The 20,523-nt window shown below is 39.7% G+C and overlaps 1 protein-coding gene across 1 annotated transcript in view; it reads right to left on the reverse strand.

The window, feature by feature from the left end:
• The window catches only part of LOC110453250 (glutamyl aminopeptidase-like), a 105,273-nt gene that overhangs the window by 69,994 nt on the left and 14,756 nt on the right, over nt 1-20,523 (reverse strand). Inside the window, exon 3 of the mRNA XM_021502120.1 lies at nt 18,424-19,471. Coding sequence (XP_021357795.1) covers nt 18,424-19,256 — 833 coding nt within the window. The 5' untranslated portion in view covers nt 19,257-19,471. The remainder of the gene's footprint in view (nt 1-18,423; nt 19,472-20,523) is intronic.

Consider the following 20,523-nt stretch of genomic DNA (forward strand, 5'->3'; position numbering starts at 1 on the left):
CCTTTTGTCAAAATTGCAGCAATTTTTGCATATATAATTCTTTTGACAATGTCCCTATTTGACTATTTTGGATAAAATATCAACCATTTTCTAGGATAAAGGGTCAATCGTAGCCCCCCCCCCCCCGTCCCTTTAAATAATAGTTATTAATTCTCGAGACTGCAACGAAGACATATTTTGACAACGCTGGTTTTTTGGTTGTTACCTTTTCAGGCGCTAACTACTAGCCAAATGCCACCTGGCTAATATCTCCCCATGTGTGTATGACTGCGTGTGTGCTGGAAATGTATACGTAATGTGGTGTGTTTGTAGCGGGACCGTGCTTCATACGGTATCATTTATAGTGCCACCTCGCTTGAATGCTACAGCACAAATACCGCAACATTCTCCCCAGACCAATTTATACTCCACCTGGGTTGTTGGAGTTGTATAGGCAGGAGAAAAACACTTGCTCTGCATATCCATGCATACGACAACTTCTGGGATCGAACCCCGGCCGCATGGAAGGCCGTTGTGTTAACTTTGACCACTCGACCATATTAGCATATGACATATTGTTCAGAACGACTTTAACAAAAAGGGACCGAAATTGCCCCTGTCCCAATATGGGGACATATATTTTGAAATAAAAGTCCTCAGCAGGCAGGGGTTTAGGGGGATAATGTATCCTGGTTTAACCCCCCTAGTATATCTGGTAAGATTTCCAGACAAAAATTATATTAATTGTGTAGTTATGTAAAAACAACAATGTATGCTGCAAAGGTAAACAGCTCAACCACTTATACTGCCGTCACTTCATCTAAACTTGAAACTGAAAATCTACGCAGAAATATAATGTACCGTTCAGATTGGACAATACTTACAGAGTGAAGTTTTTACTTGTGAAGATATAATGTTTCGTTTATCTTCACTGCATTAAATATAAGTTTTTATTAAATAGAGAATTCATGATATTTTACAAGTAAACTGCAATCAATACCGATACGGTAGGGTTTACCAACATATTTTTGTAGACAGTATGCGGCCTTAATTTCCCAGAAGGCTTTCACGCATGGGGAAGCACCGGAAGTGGACAAAGTGTTTACAGATCAAACTCCGGCGGCGCTTTGCGCCGCTTAGGGGTTTGAAAAAATATCACCCCTCGGGTAGGAGATTTCTCTGTCACACAGGCAGGGGAAGATTATATTAGTCACCTCTAGGGGGAGATAGCCTCGTATCGATAAGCACGGGTTCAATTACGAGGTCATAAAAATGTATCATCGATATTTGTGATGTCATCAAACGTGAATGACGATATTCATACTCCACGAGTGTTTTGTTTACAAACATGGCAGACTACTGTCGTTGGAGTTGTGACTGGAATAATAGGATGGGAGAAAAATAATCATCCCCTACCTTGAGGGTGTAACAGAGAAATTTCCAACCCTCGGCAGAACCTCGGGTAAGACAACCAAATAACATCACCCCTCGGGTAGGATATTTTTCTGACCAACCTGAAGGTAGGGGAATATTCTATTATTGAAAAGTGCACACTAAGAGACACATCATGGCTGGCCTTCGTTGGACACCAGCCAGGGGAGATAACTAGAAGGAAGCTACAGACGTGTATTCATAATGGAATACAAAGGAATGGAGATAATTTGTCGGGGACTTCAAACCTAAGGTTGATATATCTGTGAGAGACAGTTTTAATAGGTGGAGAGGCAATCAGTTTAAATACAGCCATACAAATAAGAACCCCGCTTCAAGTGGAACGATCCCCCATGGTGAGGGAAATTTGAGATAACGTTTTATGAGCATCGTAAATCAGTCAAGACTGTTGATACGGTTTAATAACCGTTGACTAATGTACGTGATAATTTTCTCCAATAAACTCTCCATTGTAGTCACAAAAGCTTATTACAAATAGTTTAATATCAAGTTCTGATCAGGGTGAAGTTGATACACTCAATGCATACATACGTCATTATGTATCACAGAAGCCATTGTGGTGCTGATATTTAGACTTAATCCAAAGTACAGATGTACGCATTTGTATTATGAAAGCCTTTCTGTCTCTGATTTATAGTTTGTCTTTGTAAATTAGTGTAAATTATGAAACACCAACAATGAAATAATGACGACTTAGAACAATTTATCATGTTTTGAACATTTCAAACTTAGAGACGCATCATGGCCGCCAAACGGCGGACCCCAGTCGGTCAGACTAAAGTCAAATACGAACATGTGAATTGTATTATGAAAGCCTTTCTGTCTCTGATTTATTAGTTTGTCCTTGTGAATTAGTGTAAATTATGAGACACCAACAATGAAATAATGACGACTACGAACAATTTATCATGTTTTGAACATTTCAAACTTAGAGACACATCATGGCCGCCGTACGGTGGACCCCAGTCGGTCAGACTAAAGTCAAATACGAACATGTGAATTGTATTATGAAAGCCTTTCTGTCTCTGATTTATTAGTTTGTCTTTGTAAATTAGTGTAAATTAGGAGACACCAACAATGAAATAATGACGACTTAGAACATTTTTTATCATGTTTTGAACATTTCAAACTTAGAGACGCATCATGGCCGCCAAACGGTGGACCCCAGTCGGTCAGACAAAAACTCAAATACAAACATGTGAATTTGTATTACGAACGCCTTTCTGCCTCTGATTAGTTTGTTTGTAGAATGTGTCTAATAATTATATTGTGTTTTGAGGAAGATACCGACATGTGAATTTGTCCAATGACAACTATACTACAAATAATCTTAATCTTACGTGACAAAATGCATTTTCATCTTTGTTATACTTATTTGCAAGTATTTGAATTCATGAAACTCACAAAAATGATACATACATGAATTTTGATTATGAAAGCCTTTCCGTCTCTGGTTTATAGTTTGTTTGTAGAATTAGTTGCACTCAATAAACAGTCATGTGAATTTAAATATAATGACAGCTAATGTATTTAACTATTGATATCTAGCGAAAGAAAATCCAGGGGTGGAGAAAGACACGACAAGTTGTATAACGCCATCTATACTGTAAATTTACTTAACTTTGAAAATAGTCATCTTAACCAATGTTTTCAAAATGACTTTCCGCAAGCTTTTCAAATTACGAAATTCATTTTAACAATCGATGGTGTCAAACAATGCTATTTTTTCAATGTTTTAATATATCGTTATGCTAGATCGATCACAAAAAAAGGAAATATTTTTGTAATCATTTTTTTTTTGAGATTATACTTGAAATGCTTTGTTTTTGCTCTTTGTTATAAATTGTATGTCAATATTTATGAGCCGGTACCTCGATGAATTTCGGTAGAATATACTTAAGTAACTACACCTATGTATGTAGCGTTTATGACGGCAGAGTTGATTATTTATTGCGTAACGTTTTTGTCATATGTTACAAAATGCTACTGCAATTAGGCAAAAGAATCATTAAACCCCATGAGTTGATGTACATGATTCCTGGTGTGGACGTCCTTCAGAAAAAGGATACATGTCACAATTCCTCTTATAATACTAAAATGGTTCCCTAATGACTTCCGGTATGTAACTATTATGCTTTCCTCGTTGCTAGGAATTATTGTTATTTTCTTAGTGCTTTTTATTATTACATTCAGAACGTCCATGGTACTTACTAGAATCTGTAACAATCTTTGTTGAAGACATAGGCTGTCATCCAATATTTCCCTGCTATTTTCTTAATCACCGTTCCCCCGCGTTATAAGACAGTCAGTCATAATTTAACTGTGTTTCATTGCATCTAAGATCATCGGTGCCCAACAAACGTTCATGACATCATAAACATGTATTTAAGATCATCGGTGCCCAACATACGTTCATGACATCATAAACATGTATCTAAGATCATCGGTACCCAACATACGTTCATGGCATCATAAACATGTATCTAAGATCACCGGAGCCCAACAAACTTTCATGACATCATAAACATGTATCTAAGATCATAGGTGCCCAAACATACGTTCATGACATCATAAACATGTATCTAAGATCATCGGTGCCCAACATACGTTCATGACATAAACATGTATCTAAGATCACCAGTGCCCAACATACGTTCATGACATAAACATGTATCTAAAATAATAGGTGCCCAACATACGTTTATGACATCATAAAAATGTATCTAAGATCATCGGTGCCCACATACGTTCATGACATCATAAACATGTATCTAAGATTGATCGGTGGTCAACATACGTTCATGACATCAGAAACATGTATCGAAGATTAATCGGTGCCGAACGTAAGTTCATGGCATCATAAACATGTATCTAAGATCATCAGTGCCTAACATTCGTTCATGACATCATAAACATGTATCTAAGATCATCGGTGCCCAACATACGTTCATGACATCATAAACATGTATCTGAGATTGATCGGTGGTCAACATACGTTCATGACATCAGAAACATGTATCGAAGATTAATCGGTGCCGAACATACGTTCATGGCATCATAAACATGTATCTAAGATCATCGGTGCGCTACATACGTTCATGACATCATAAACATGTATCTAAGATTCATCGGTGCCCAACATACGTTCATGACATCACAAACATGTTTCTAAGATCATCATTGCCAAACATACGTTGATGACATCATAAACATGTATCTAAGATCATCGGTTCCCAACATACGTTCATGACATCATAAACATGCATCTGAGATCATCAGTGCCCAACATACGTCCATTATATCATAAACATGTATCTAAGATTCATCGGTGCCCAACATACGTTCATGACATCATAAACATGGATCTAAGAACACCAGTGCCCAACAGACGTTCATGACATCATAAACATGTATCTAAGATCATCAGTGCCCAACATACGTTCCAGTTCATGACATCATCAATATGCACCACAAGCGGCACATAAAAAGATTCATTTTCAAGGAAATTTATCTCCATTTTTAATTGAGGCTTGTAACGTTGTTCCCCTTTATTTTGTTTCTCCTCGGTTAGTGCAGTTGTTTCGACTTTTTTGACTTCGAATTTAGTTTTCTTTTTTTTTTTGTTTTGTTTATTTTTAGTTTATTTTGATTGTTCTTCAGCAAAAAAATAATACAATGTCTTACGTCTCTGTTATAACATATCTTCATTTACTTGATTCTACATAGAAGTTATTCTAGATACCGTTTGACAAATGTTCCGTTTTATGCAACTCCTTTAAGCCTTCCCAAACGATGTACTTATTGGTACGGTATTCCCGAAGACAGATTAGAATGACAAGATAGATGGTTAAGATCACGGAAGTCAGTGTTCGTTCAAATGAACTGTAATTTATCGCGTGATGTTAGGTGGCAGTTACGAGAAACAGTATCTGTTTTTGGTTTGGAACGCAGTGAACTCAGGAGAGGTTGATATGACTTAACAAAAAAAACGTTACACATCTTCCACGAGTGAGTGGTTTGGCTCTGGGTCTATATCTCGGTGTTCATGGTGCTTTCAGTTTTACTTCGATATCGACTTGCCAGCCACTGTAGTTGTCTTAACGTATAAACTTTGCTATTACGCGCACCTGTTTGTTCACAAATTAAAATTTGGTGAAACTGAATCAAGTCCCAGAACTAGCCCTGTAAAATACCATAAAAAAATATAATTAGCAATTCTTGTTTTAGCCCATTATCACTTTATATATTTTTCTAAATAATCATTGCGCTAATTGAAGTTTCTGTATAAGTTGTATCGATTGCAAATATTGAGTGTATGCCTATTCACCAACTCTCTTTTGAAACTTGGTAATGCATTGTATTTTGAGTGTTCTTAAATAAGTACGCTTAAACTATCGTCCTTATTTTGATGGTGCTGCTGTTTTGTTTAATACGTTCAGCAAATTATTCATGTCAGAATACAACAAGTTCATACGATCTTGTCTAACAAAAGCAACACGTACAGATGTTAACAGGAATTACAGTAAACATTATTTAACACATATACTGAAATTAAATCGAAACCACAATTTTCGATTTAAAACCAAATTGAACCGAGGAGATAGAAGGTTCGGGGTTCTTATATACCGCTTTATCACAACCTAGTTCGTAGGTCGTCTCAAAGCGGTTCACAAATTGATATCCGTGGTTAAAGGGCCCTTGCAACCAGCCAATATCTTTCTCAACTCCTTGGGGAGCATACATCCGGTGCTGCCATTTCGGCGCTCACAGCTAGCATTCAACAATTCTACCATTGCCCAGCCACGTACGCGTTTACAGCTGAGTATACTGGAACAAGCGGAGTAAAGTATCTTGATCAAAGATACAACACCGTGCTGTGACGTGACTCGAACCCGCAACCCTTCGGTCACGAGCCCGGCGTCCTCCCACTAGCATCCGTGAAATTAAAGACAACAAAAGTTACGATAGATAAATATGGCTGAGACATTGATTCACAACAGTGATGTACGATTGATTAAATCTGACGCCGTGCAGTTGTTCTATTTTTTAGCGTTAATGTTAATCGTAAACACAATTTAACGAAATAGATGAGAGATGGCAACTGTTATTGTATTAGTCTGTTGTTGTAAGACGCTACATTATACTATCCCAATGGGTGATTCATCAAAGAAACCAATTCTCTATGACATTTTATGATATCTGTCGGTTGTTAATTTCGCAACATCTCGGTATATAGAATAATAGATGGTCATTAAATTAAACACTTGATAAAGTGAAATCATTGATCAAACTGACAAAGGGATATATAAAGAAAATTAACAGAACGGTACTTAAATATACGTCCCTATCAATTATCACATCACGTTGACTACTGTAGTAACGCGTCGAGAGGCGGACGTCTGATAGGGGAGCTATAAATAGCATTGGCATCAACACTGTAAGGTATCTATCAACAAATGCGTAAACTAGATACACTGTAACACAACTAAACCGACACAAAACAAAATGTATTTTTTTATAAATCTCCTATTGGAGTGTGTTTAACTCTAGTTCTAACGCATTGTTAGACATAAACAAGCGGAGTAACGTATCTTGTTCCATGATACAACAGAGTGCCGCGACGTGATTCGAACCCGCAACTCTTCGGTCATGAGTCCGGCGTCCTACAGTATCACTAGGCTACAGTGCCTCCTTAATATAAGGATTGAACGGAATTTTCCAAGATTCATGCCGGTATGAACGCAATTTGGTTACATACTTACATGTATGTATCATGAAGCCTGCTGGTCTTCATGGAATAATTATGTATGTAACCGATCTGTGTTCATACAAGCATGACATTTTAAAAAGCAGGGGTACTGCATGTTGTCTGAAGAGGGGACCAATGTAGCGTTCCCTTCTGTTTAGAGCACATTAAAGCAACTAAATCTGATCTGCTGACCTCTTATTTTTAAATTTGTCAATTACCTATACTTTTGATTTCGATGAGTGTTTCCTCCCTAAGCATCTATCTCCATATAACCTTAGCTGTTGCAAGATCGCTAATCACAAAGGAAACAAAACATTCATTCCAATATATTTACATTTACGTTGCTAACCACTATATGAACATTACCAGCAGAAATGCATTTCATTTGAGTATGAAAGCAAAAACTCTCGTGGCGTAATACTTGGCTTACTTATGACGTGATAGATCAACCTTGTTCAATGAGTCTTGTAACTCCGCCTCGGATAACATGGAGAATTTCCCCTGCGTCAAACGCTCAAATGACTACAGTTAATTACTGGCACACATTTTAATAGGGATGTTCTGCCAATGTCGTTAAAAAAACCGAGGCATATGTAAAACGCAGTAAATAAATTAAGTATTTAAGAAGCAAATCAATAAAATTAAACATTTGTTCTGTAGTAAAAATGTAAATATGTGGATTGAACTGCGCTTTTAATATTTTCATCCCGGTATGAACGTTTTAAAAGCGCCGTTCGATCCCTATATGCTTAGGGTTGTAATGGTGATAGTTTTCCTGCAAACCAGAAATACAGAGGATTTCCTTAGGATATGATTTTCCTACTTTTGCTACTATGTTTAAATACTAATAGAAAGACGGTGTAAAGAAATACCTTTTTGCCCATTAAGTATGTCGAATCTTAGAGTTAAAGGAGGAAAATATAGTGGACTGCACCCTATGGCCATTTCGTCTAATCAGGAGTCATCAATGGTGGACAGAGTTAACAAAATGAAAATCCATATGTAACGTGTTCAAAAATAAATGTAGGAATACGTCAAACGGATAAATTCCCTATACAACCAATTTTAACGTTACTAATATACAACTTGTGCTATATTCAGGCACACAGGAAATTAATTCTTGAACGATTATTTGATGTATAAGTCGTGCCAGAAAGAATCCCAGCTACAAGGTTACGGTCAATCTCGGGGACTGATAGTCCAGCTACAAGGTAACGGTCAATCTCGGGGACTGATAGTCCAGCTACAAGGTAACGGCCAATATCGGAGACTGATAGTCCAGCTACAAGGTTACGGTCAATCTCGGGGACTGATAGTCCAGCTACAAGGTAACGATCAATATCGGGGACTGATAGTCCAGCTACAAGGTTATGGCCAACCTCGGGGACTGATAGTCCAGCTACAAGGTTACGGCCAATCTCGGGGACTGATAATCCAGCTACAAGGCTATGGCCAACCTCGGGGACTGATAGTCCAACTACATGGTTACGACCGATCCGGGGACTGATAGCCCAGCTAAAAGGCTACGGCGAACATCGAGGACTGATAGTCCACCAGTAGATACAAGGTTACGGCCAATCCCGGGGACTGATAGTCCAGCTACAAGGTTACGGCCAACCTCGGGGACTGATAGTCCAGCTACAAGGTTACGGCCAATCTCGGGGACTGATAATCCAGCTACAAGGCTATGGCCAACCTCGGGGACTGATAGTCCAACTACATGGTTACGACCGATCCGGGGACTGATAGCCCAGCTAAAAGGCTACGGCGAACATCGAGGACTGATAGTCCACCAGTAGATACAAGGTTACGGCCAATCCCGGGGACTGATAGTCCAGCTACAAGGTTACGGCCAACCTCGGGGACTGATAGTCCAGCTACAAGGTTACGGCCAATCTCGGGGACTGATAATCCAGCTACAAGGCTATGGCCAACCTCGGGGACTGATAGTCCAACTACATGGTTACGACCAACCTCGGGGACTGAAAGCCCAGCTAAAAGGCTACGGCGAACATCGAGGACTGATAGTCCACCAGTAGATACAAGGTTACGGCCAATCCCGGTGACTGTTATTCCAGCTACAAGGTTACGGCCCACATCGGGGACTGATAGTCCAGCTACAAGGTTACGGCCAATCTTGGGGACTGGTAGCCCCGCTACAAGGCTATGGCCAACCTCGGGGACTGATAGTCCAACTACATGGTTACGACCAACCTCGGGGACTGATAGCCCAGCTAAAAGGCTACGGCCAACATCGAGGACTGATAGTCCACCAGTAGATACAAGGTTACGGCCAATCTCGGGGACTGATAGTCCAGCTACAAGGTAACGGCCAATCTCGGGGACTGATAGTCCAGCTACAAGGTAACGGCCAATCTCGGGGACTGATAGTCCAGCTACAAGGTAACGGCCAATCTCGGGGACTGATAGTCCAGCTACAAGGTAACGGCCAATCTCGGGGACTGATAGTCCAGCTACAAGGTAACGGCCAATCTCGGGGACTGATAGTCCAGCTACAAGGTAACGGCCAATCTCGGGGACTGATAGTCCAGCTACAAGGTAACGGCCAATCTCGGGGACTGATAGTCCAGCTACAAGGTAACGGCCAATCTCGGGGACTGATAGTCCAGCTACAAGGTAACGGCCAATCTCGGGGACTGATAGTCCAGCTACAAGGTAACGGCCAATCTCGGGGACTGATAGTCCAGCTACAAGGTAACGGCCAATCTCGGGGACTGATAGTCCAGCTACAATGTTACGGCCAATATCGGGGACTGATAGTCCAGCTACAATGTTACGGCCAATCTCGGGGACTGATAGTCCAGCTACAAGGTAACGGCCAATATCGGGGACTGATAGTCCAGCTACAATGTTACGGCCAATATCGGGGACTGATAGTCCAGCTACAATGTTACGGCCAATCTCGGGGACTGATAGTCCAGCTACAAGGTAACGGCCAATATCGGGGACTGATAGTCCAGCTACAATGTTACGGCCAATATCGGGGACTGATAGTCCAGCTACAATGTTACGGCCAATCTCGGGGACTGATAGTCCAGCTACAAGGTAACGGCCAATATCGGGGACTGATAGTCCAGCTACAATGTTACGGCCAATATCGGGGACTGATAGTCCAGCTACAATGTTACGGCCAATCTCGGGGACTGATAGTCCAGCTACAAGGTAACGGCCAATATCGGGGACTGATAGTCCAGCTACAATGTTACGGCCAATATCGGGGACTGATAGTCCAGCTACAATGTTACGGCCAATCTCGGGGACTGATAGTCCAGCTACAAGGTTACGGCCAATCTCGGGGACTGATAGTCCAGCTACAAGGTAACGGCCAATCTCGGGGACTGATAGTCCAGCTACAAGGTAACGGCCAATCTCGGGGACTGATAGTCCAGCTACAAGGTAACGGCCAATCTCGGGGACTGATAGTCCAGCTACAAGGTAACGGCCAATCTCGGGGACTGATAGTCCAGCTACAAGGTAACGGCCAATCTCGGGGACTGATAGTCCAGCTACAAGGTAACGGCCAATCTCGGGGACTGATAGTCCAGCTACAAGGTAACGGCCAATCTCGGGGACTGATAGTCCAGCTACAAGGTAACGGCCAATCTCGGGGACTGATAGTCCAGCTACAAGGTAACGGCCAATCTCGGGGACTGATAGTCCAGCTACAATGTTACGGCCAATATCGGGGACTGATAGTCCAGCTACAATGTTACGGCCAATCTCGGGGACTGATAGTCCAGCTACAAGGTAACGGCCAATATCGGGGACTGATAGTCCAGCTACAATGTTACGGCCAATATCGGGGACTGATAGTCCAGCTACAATGTTACGGCCAATCTCGGGGACTGATAGTCCAGCTACAAGGTAACGGCCAATATCGGGGACTGATAGTCCAGCTACAATGTTACGGCCAATATCGGGGACTGATAGTCCAGCTACAATGTTACGGCCAATCTCGGGGACTGATAGTCCAGCTACAAGGTAACGGCCAATATCGGGGACTGATAGTCCAGCTACAATGTTACGGCCAATATCGGGGACTGATAGTCCAGCTACAATGTTACGGCCAATCTCGGGGACTGATAGTCCAGCTACAAGGTAACGGCCAATATCGGGGACTGATAGTCCAGCTACAATGTTACGGCCAATATCGGGGACTGATAGTCCAGCTACAATGTTACGGCCAATCTCGGGGACTGATAGTCCAGCTACAAGGTTACGGCCAATCTCGGGGACTGATAGTCCAGCTACAAGGTAACGGCCAATCTCGGGGACTGATAGTCCAGCTACAAGGTAACGGCCAATCTCGGGGACTGATAGTCCAGCTACAAGGTAACGGCCAATCTCGGGGACTGATAGTCCAGCTACAAGGTAACGGCCAATCTCGGGGACTGATAGTCCAGCTACAAGGTAACGGCCAATCTCGGGGACTGATAGTCCAGCTACAAGGTAACGGCCAATCTCGGGGACTGATAGTCCAGCTACAAGGTAACGGCCAATCTCGGGGACTGATAGTCCAGCTACAAGGTAACGGCCAATCTCGGGGACTGATAGTCCAGCTACAAGGTAACGGCCAATCTCGGGGACTGATAGTCCAGCTACAATGTTACGGCCAATATCGGGGACTGATAGTCCAGCTACAATGTTACGGCCAATCTCGGGGACTGATAGTCCAGCTACAAGGTAACGGCCAATATCGGGGACTGATAGTCCAGCTACAATGTTACGGCCAATATCGGGGACTGATAGTCCAGCTACAATGTTACGGCCAATCTCGGGGACTGATAGTCCAGCTACAAGGTAACGGCCAATATCGGGGACTGATAGTCCAGCTACAATGTTACGGCCAATATCGGGGACTGATAGTCCAGCTACAATGTTACGGCCAATCTCGGGGACTGATAGTCCAGCTACAAGGTAACGGTCAATCTCGTGAACTGATAGTCCAGCTACAAGGTTACGGCCAATCTTGGTGACCGATAGTCCAGCTACAATGTTACGGCCAATCTCGAGAACTAATAGTCCAGCTACAAGGTTACGGCCGACCTCGAGGACTAATAGTCCAGCTACAAGGGAACGGCCAATATCGGGGACTGATAGTCCAGCTACAATGTTACGGCCAATCTCTGGGACTGATAGTCCAGCTTCAAGGTAACGGCCAATCTTGGGGACTAATAGTCCAGCTTCAAGGTAACGGCCAATCTCATGGACTAATAGGCCAGCTGCAATGTAACGGCCAATCTTGGGGACTAATAGTCCAGCTACAAGGTTACGGCCAATCTCAGGGACTAATAGTCCAGCTACAAGGTAACGGCCAATCTCATGGACTAATAGGCCAGCTGCAATGTAACGGCCAATATTGGGGACTAATAGTCCAGCTACAAGGTAACGGCACATCTCAGGGACTGATAGTCCAGCTACAATGTAACGGCCAATCTCGGGGACTTATAGTCCAGCTACAGGGTAACGGCCAATCTCGGGGACTAATAGTCCAGCTACAAGGTTACGGCCAATATCGGGGACTAATAGTTCAGCTACAAGGTAACGGCCAATCTCGGGGACTAATAGTCCAGCTACAATGTTACGGCCAATCTCTGGGACTAATAGTCCAGCTACAAGGTAACGGTCAATCTCGTGAACTGATAGTCCCGCTACAAGGTTACGGCCAATCTTGGTGACTGATAGTCCAGCTACAATGTTACGGCCAATCTAGGGGACTAATAGTCCAGCTACAAGGTTACGGCCAATATCGGGGACTAATAGTTCAGCTACAAGGTAACGGCCAATCTCGGGGACTTATAGTCCAGCTACAGGGTAACGGCCAATCTCGGGGACTAATAGTCCAGCTACAAGGTAACGGCCAATCGCGGGGACTGATAGTCCAGCTACAAGGTTACGGCCGATCTCGGGGACTGATAGTCCAGCTACAATGTTAAGGACAATCTCGGGGACTGATAGTCTACCTTGGCCGAAGGGGGAAAGGCAATGGATTTCCCCAAAAGGCCGAGACATACCAAAGTCCTTAAAACTGTAGTTGTTATTTCCTGCTTAAGAGTATGGCAAAAACTGGTTTACTCGTTGTCAATATAATTTGACCGGGTGGAAAGTTGTGCTTATAATCTTTCTCATGGTATTTCAGTGAGATAACACTATATATTCCTCATCAAATCCACGCAATTGCTAGGAGTCAATGACACCAACATATCCTGTCTCCTGCTCACATGCACGCTTACACAACACACATGAAGGTACGTCCTTAAATGACCTTAGCTTTTATTAGGACGTTAAACAAATAAAACCAGTCCAACTGCAGTTCTATAGTACTTTATGGTATGATGCAGGTACTATTATTATTCTCTTATGTGTGTGTCTGTCCAGGTGCATGTGTGTGTCACTATGTAAGGGTGTGACCATGATTGTGAATGCATTTTCTTCTCTTTCAATAGTGTTGAATTGTAGGTGCATTGTTCGTTATTTCTGTAACTCTTCATTTCTGGAGGAAATAAAGGAAATAATAATAATTTAATGGTGGATGTTAAGATATCACATGGCTATTAATATAACCGCAAAGATAAAAAGCTCAAAGCATCTAATGACTTTAACCCTTTCATCACTGTAGACCAAAATGGACTCTTCCATATCAATGCATGGTAGAGTCTACAAAAGTTACATAGGGTTGAAAGGGTTAAGTGTATATTTTAACTCACGAGGGGGTTGACCCTAGACATGCTGGTAGACTACCAAATCCACGGACATGACTGTAGCCTTTTGGCTAGAATTTACTCGCGGTTTACATACAATACAAACTTAAGGATATTTCCTGTCTTGTATCCAAAAGTTATGAAGTAGCACTGTAAGGCGTTTGATAGGTACATTTTCTTTTTACTGTATTCTAATGCATTTGGGATGTAACACGACATTTGATTGGTCAACCACGATATACCGTCCGCAAATTGTTCATTTGCATATAAAGCCCGGGTTGCGATTGTAAATGAAGTCGATGACCCCGACTGACCCCGAAATGTTAGTGTAGTGGTAGGGCGCCGGGCTCGTGAAAGAAGGGTTACGGGTTCGAGTCACGGCACGGTACTGTGTTGTACCTTTGAGCAGGATACTTTTCCCCGCTTGTTCCAGTCTAGTGTGTGGTTGGGCAGTGCTAGAATTGTTAAATGTTGCAAAGGCCCTATAACCACGGATAATAATTTGTGAACCGCTTTGAGACAACCTATAAACTAGATTGTAATAAAGCGGTATATAAGAACCTCAAATTATTACTTTTATTATTATTTCTACTTTACTACCATAAATGAGTCCTAATTGCACGAAATTACAATATAACCTTACAACGGGTTTTCAGTGTTAGTCTGGCAACCGCCAAATTCATCACCAAATAATAAAAAAAAAAATGAATATTTTAACATCAATTTTACGATGAAATCAGCAATATCTTTTATCTACCGGACAAGTGGTATATATCTCTTAAATGAGAAAATACCTTCAATATTATGTACCAGATTTCTAGCTTAACGTATAAATGCATTCACACGTCTTCGAAAGTGAGATTGTATTAGCATTGATCATTCTGATTTATCCACCAAACACCAGTAATTCTCAAACGTCGTTACTCTAGACTAAACATCGATTTAATGAATTACATAGAATTTTAAAGACTTAAAAATATAAGATCGTGAACGATTTTTCTGAGAATTTGACATGCTAGTGAGGCTCTATTCGTGGTCCTGACGAGTTGAAAGAACTCTGAGAATTTTATGGATCTCAACTAGCTAAAAAAGAATTCAAGATTCATTTCACATGTCTTTTTTAACAAAAATGATCAGTAAGCCTCACCGTCTTATCTTTTTGGTTTGGTTTAATTTTGTTTAACGTCCTATTAACATCTAAGGTAATTTAAGGACGTGCCTCCGTGAGTGTAGTGTATGCGTACTTGCGTGTGTGAACATATATGTATGTAGGAGACAGGGTATGTTGGTACCTTTTGGCTATTGTGACGTAATTCAGATCATGACGTCATGTACATTGTGACGTCATCAATATTATATAATTTTGCCAGGAAGCTTTGAAAGTCATTTGATATGCATGTACAATCATATCACTGGTTTTAAAACGAAGCTGTTTATGGTAATTTCTTAAATATGTGTAAATATCATAATTTCTGATCGGAATGATTTCGTCGGGAATGTTGATTTCGAGAATAAGATGCACATTTTAAATAATTTCGAAATAATTAATCGGTATCACCATCAATAGTATAATTGCTTCAGTGTACCACGTAATGAATGATACTTTTCATTACCAATTCAAGCACTATTTTCACTCGGCTTCTATCCCTGTTCCCATGTCCAGTATTTGGGACAGTAAGCATAAAATAACAAGAAATTGCGGTTAATAATCTTCTTCTTTTTTAAAACGACAACATATTTAAAAGTTTTCAATTCGAAGAGTTTTTCTATCGTTTATTTTCTTACCGAGTGGAAAATACAAATTTATCGCAAACTTAGGGCTATTTCAGACGCTATATACCTAACATAATCACAAACTACTACAAAACCGGCACAAAATGTGTTGCACCTATCTTAAACACGTAACGTGCATTGACCCTATAGGAAACATTAAGGGCGATATGATCAAAAGGAGGGAGGATAAGTGCAACTTTATTAGGTTTCGTAGACAGAAATATTTTGTTGCACAAAGTATTGTCAGCTTCAAGAAACAAAAAATAATTTCAAATAGTTGTTTGTTTACAAATTATACCGTCTTCGTCATGTTTTGTATATGATAATATAAAATAGAAGTGTTGATACGAGAAAAATACACTTTTCTTGTTGATTTTAAAATCAGTTTTCATATAACGCGAAATTATTTTTGATTTCGATCTAACCTTGACGTGCTATTACACCAGGTAAACTGAATTCGCGGTGATTCATTCGTATGATTTGTTAGCTTAACAGCAGAGTATAATAATTTTAATAACATCTATATCTTTTGTACATCCAAGTTCAAACTTGTACCTTCATAATTAATTATTCAGTGACGTCTCCATCATATTTTGCAACATATATATATTTACATTAGCTTTGGCAGTATTTAAAAATAAGATAACGATGATGAATTTACGTCAGGTGCTTTGAAGCTGATTGATCTTCATGTAAACGAGTTTTTAGTGCGGAACATATCCCATAGAAAACGGTGGGAATGCATGAATGTCGTTATTCAGTTGCGCAATTAAAAACGTTACTTTGTAAATGCTTCAATAATTAATTTATCATATTTCATGCATTAAAATAAAATACTAGTAATAACATTTTTATTACTTTATCCGTGGTCAATGGGTATATTATTCGCTAAAAATTAAGTTTATGAATGCAGGGGAAAAATCTCATCAGCTTCAGATAACGTTTTGATAAAACCCATGTCGTATGCATCTACCGTTGATGAATGTGTTCTGCTATGCATGCATATAACCGTTAATTGACTTCCTCGCTGGCTATCTAAGATTATGTATCGTCTAAGGGAGATAAATTAAGTGTAATGTAATTGGGTAAGGCCAGACTGGGGATAAAATGTTTTCTGTTATGAGTAGGAACTTTCGTTCAGAAATTTTCCCGCTGATATAAATGGTAAACCATGGACATATATTGCGGTGTTGTGTTTATCTTATAAATCAGGTATTGTCATAAAATGTCACATTCATATGATAAACTAGATAGTAAGAGGTATTATTTATCTGTAAAATAATGTATTAAGACGATCTATGTATCTTATGAATCTGAATGTATTGGGATGTAATGTTTATCTGATAAACAAGGTATTAAGACGTACTGTTTATTTGATTAACCATCTATTATGACGTAAGGTTTATCTGATAAACAAGGTATTAAGACGTAATATTTATCTGACTAACCAGGTTTTGAGATTTAATGTTTATCTGATAAATCAAATACTAAGATGTGATGTTTATTTCATAAATCAGATATTGAGATAAAATGTTTATCTGGTAACTCAGGTATTAAGACGTAATGTTTGATTGATAACTCAGGTATTAAGATGTAATGTTTAGCTGATCAACTAAGCATTAAGACGTAATGTTTATCTGATAAATCAGGTATTAAGATGTTCTGTTTATCTGATCAACTAAGCATTAAGACGTAATGTCTATCTGATAAATCAGGTATTAAGATGTTCTGTTTATCTGATCAACTAAACATTAAGACGTAATGTTTATCTGATAAATCAGGTATTAAGATGTTCTGTTTATCTGATCAACTAAACATTAAGACGTAATGTTTATCTGATAAATCAGGTATTAAGATGTTCTGTTTATCTGATCAACTAAACATTAAGACGTAATGTTTATCTGATAAATCAGATATTAAGATGTACTGATTATCTGATCAACTAAGCATTAAGACGTAATGCCTATTTGATTGAATAGGCATCAAGATGATAAATATGAATGTATTGGGATATCATGTTTACCTGGTAAAGCATTTACATGTCTTGAAATGTTTAGTTTTCTAAATGTGTATTTGATAACCCACGGAAAGGTTTTGAACTGTAATCTAGTCGCTGTTTTATGTTTTGTTTTTTGTTTTGTTTTCTCAATATGTGAATGTTTACATCTAATTTAAGTAACACCCAGAATCTTATAACTCATCAAATAATTAAACTCCTCATAACTTCATGGACAACTGTATAGTTTTCCTGAGATGAGATTCATCTTAACAAAAGCATTAACGATGCAGTGATCTTTCCAAAATCTGTTGAAAATGATACAAATCCTGTGGTAAGGTCTGGCCAGATTTGAATGTGAAATCCTTAATTGCTTAGCGTGCACGTGGGGTCCTGTAGACCGTAATTATGAAGTGAAAAACGCTTCTTATATTTCAGTTGTGAAGATACTTCTATAGCTCCTGCTTGACTTGCTATATATTCTTTGAATGCAATGAGGCTTTAAAAAGAAAAAGAGAAAAAAAACACCCGATCGTTAACTGGTTATGACCTTCAAGCTCTGCACGTGACAACAGTAAGAGTTTAAGAACACAATCCAGATCCAATAAACGTTTGCACGATTATACGACAATGAATAATTTAGTTTAATATATCTCGTTCTTAACTAAGTTTAACGGACTTCGATCAATCTACATTGTAATTACAAACTCAAACACATAAAAGAAACAGCGAGATTGTACAATGTCACTTACCTTATGCCGGTTGTACCTTCGTACTCGCTTAAATAAAGTCCTCGTAAGTCTTTGTACATGGTTCCTTTGAAAGTGCCAATTTCTATGACGTAATATCCGGTTAAAGAGAGTTCCTCCTCGAGAATAATCACCCAGAATTGTGTTTTCCACGCATGAAACTGTCTTTGTACATTATAAACTACACTATTGTCCAAAGACCTAACTTTCACCGAGTCTTTCACAATCCATAAAGCGTTGATGTGTAGAAGAAGAATTTTCTTTGGCGCCGAAGTTTTCACAGTTATATTGACACTACCTTTAAATGTTCTGTTTTCCAAATCAATCCTGAGAAATAAATCGTATCTTTCCGGAAGTATGTCGTTCGGTAATCTAATTTTATCCCAAGGTCTTACGGTTTTTTCTGGAACTAAAACTTCAGTGATATTAACTTTTTCTGGAATTGTCGTATTATCGGATGCATTTTCAACACGAGTTAAATTTTCAGCAGAAACAGAATTGGTTTCATTTTGAACACCATCCGATTCAACAGACACACCGGAAGTAGTGTAGTCGATTTCCGGATTACAATGTTGTAGCGCCCCAGGTGACGACACGTGAACTATTTGTTCTTTCCTCACAAATGTTAAAAGCAACACTACAAAAATAATGGAAAGAGCAAATGCTACTGTAAAAATGGCGACTTGCACGCGCGTAAAATAACATCCCTTCCGGTTCTGACGTAGCGTCACCATGGTATCCTGGGTAACGGGTATGGTCGCCACCTGCCCGTCAGTGACTCCGGGAGGAATTGCACTTCCGTTCCCTATTCCCGTTAGGTTGCCATTTTCCTCCATTGTTACTCGTTGAGTAGAACACTAGTCTGACTCGACAATTATTAAGCCCGACAGTGCATCGTTATTGACAGTAATTGGTGTTGGGTGAGTTGTCCTGCTACCCTGAGCATGCACCGTCCTCGCTAGTGTACAACTGTCGGGGCCCGATCGGCGCACACACTTCAGCGGCCCTAAACACTCCACTGCCAATTGACTCCGACAGTCTGGGCGGCCTTCTACATAACAATTTGTACAGAGACTATATCCAAGCCCTTCAAACGTTACGAAGAATTAGACCAGGAAACATTCAACTATTTGTAGTGTTACCGAGTAGGATACACGTCCAATCTCGTCAACTGTTAGGAGGTTTTATGTTAAGAAAACAACTTGCAATAATTCTATATATCACAGTCAACTGCTATGAGAAAGTACGCCGAGAAAAAAAATTCAGACCTAGTTTTGCCGTTAACCCTATTGCACTGTATATCTCCGTAAATGTATGTTACGGGGAATACAACACAGAAACACCGACCTATTTCCAATGTTACCGATTGAAGCCTATTTCCTACCTAGAACGAACAGCAAATATGCGCTCACCCAAAAAATATTGTATCGAAGTGTGTTCATAAGCGTTTAGCTATTTGTGTCATAACGTTTTTTGCTTCTAGTTAAGAAAAAAGTCCATATAAGTTGTGTTATTGATCAAAAGGAAGTTACTTTTAAAACGTCATTAGATGTAGAGAAAATATGTTGTCGCTGCATGTGGCACGTGCCAGCTTGGTATTCTATATCTCGCCCGAATACAAATTAAACGAAACGAGGAATTATTGCAATCAAAACAGGTCGCTTGATACCGAATCTGATATGGAATCCGTGTCTTGTCACTACTACAAAAACTTCAACTGTTAGGAAACACGTTTATAAAACGTGAACAAAATATATGGGATGATATTATTCCACGAAAACATTACGATATCCGATTGGTGTTAATGGCGCGATTACTCAAACTGGAAGGACGTCCAATAATTTTCAGCGTTGTCTTGTCGGGGCAGTTAGTGTAACAATTGCAAGAAAAAATGAAAGTAACAAAATAACGGTTTCTATTGTAATCTTTTAACGAAGCCCTACTAAAGGTACTGCATATGCATTTTTTTTTTTAAATCAATAAGTGACAAAACAAAAATCTATTTTTTTCCAATATGCAAAAAAAGTTCAAAGAAAACTCTGCTTAAACACAGGAACTTGAATACGAACAACCTTTAAATTTGTTATGAATCACACATTCAAT

This window comes from Mizuhopecten yessoensis, unplaced genomic scaffold (genome assembly GCF_002113885.1).
Source record: "Mizuhopecten yessoensis strain PY_sf001 unplaced genomic scaffold, ASM211388v2 scaffold7205, whole genome shotgun sequence".
Lineage (NCBI taxonomy): Eukaryota > Metazoa > Mollusca > Bivalvia > Pectinida > Pectinidae > Mizuhopecten > Mizuhopecten yessoensis.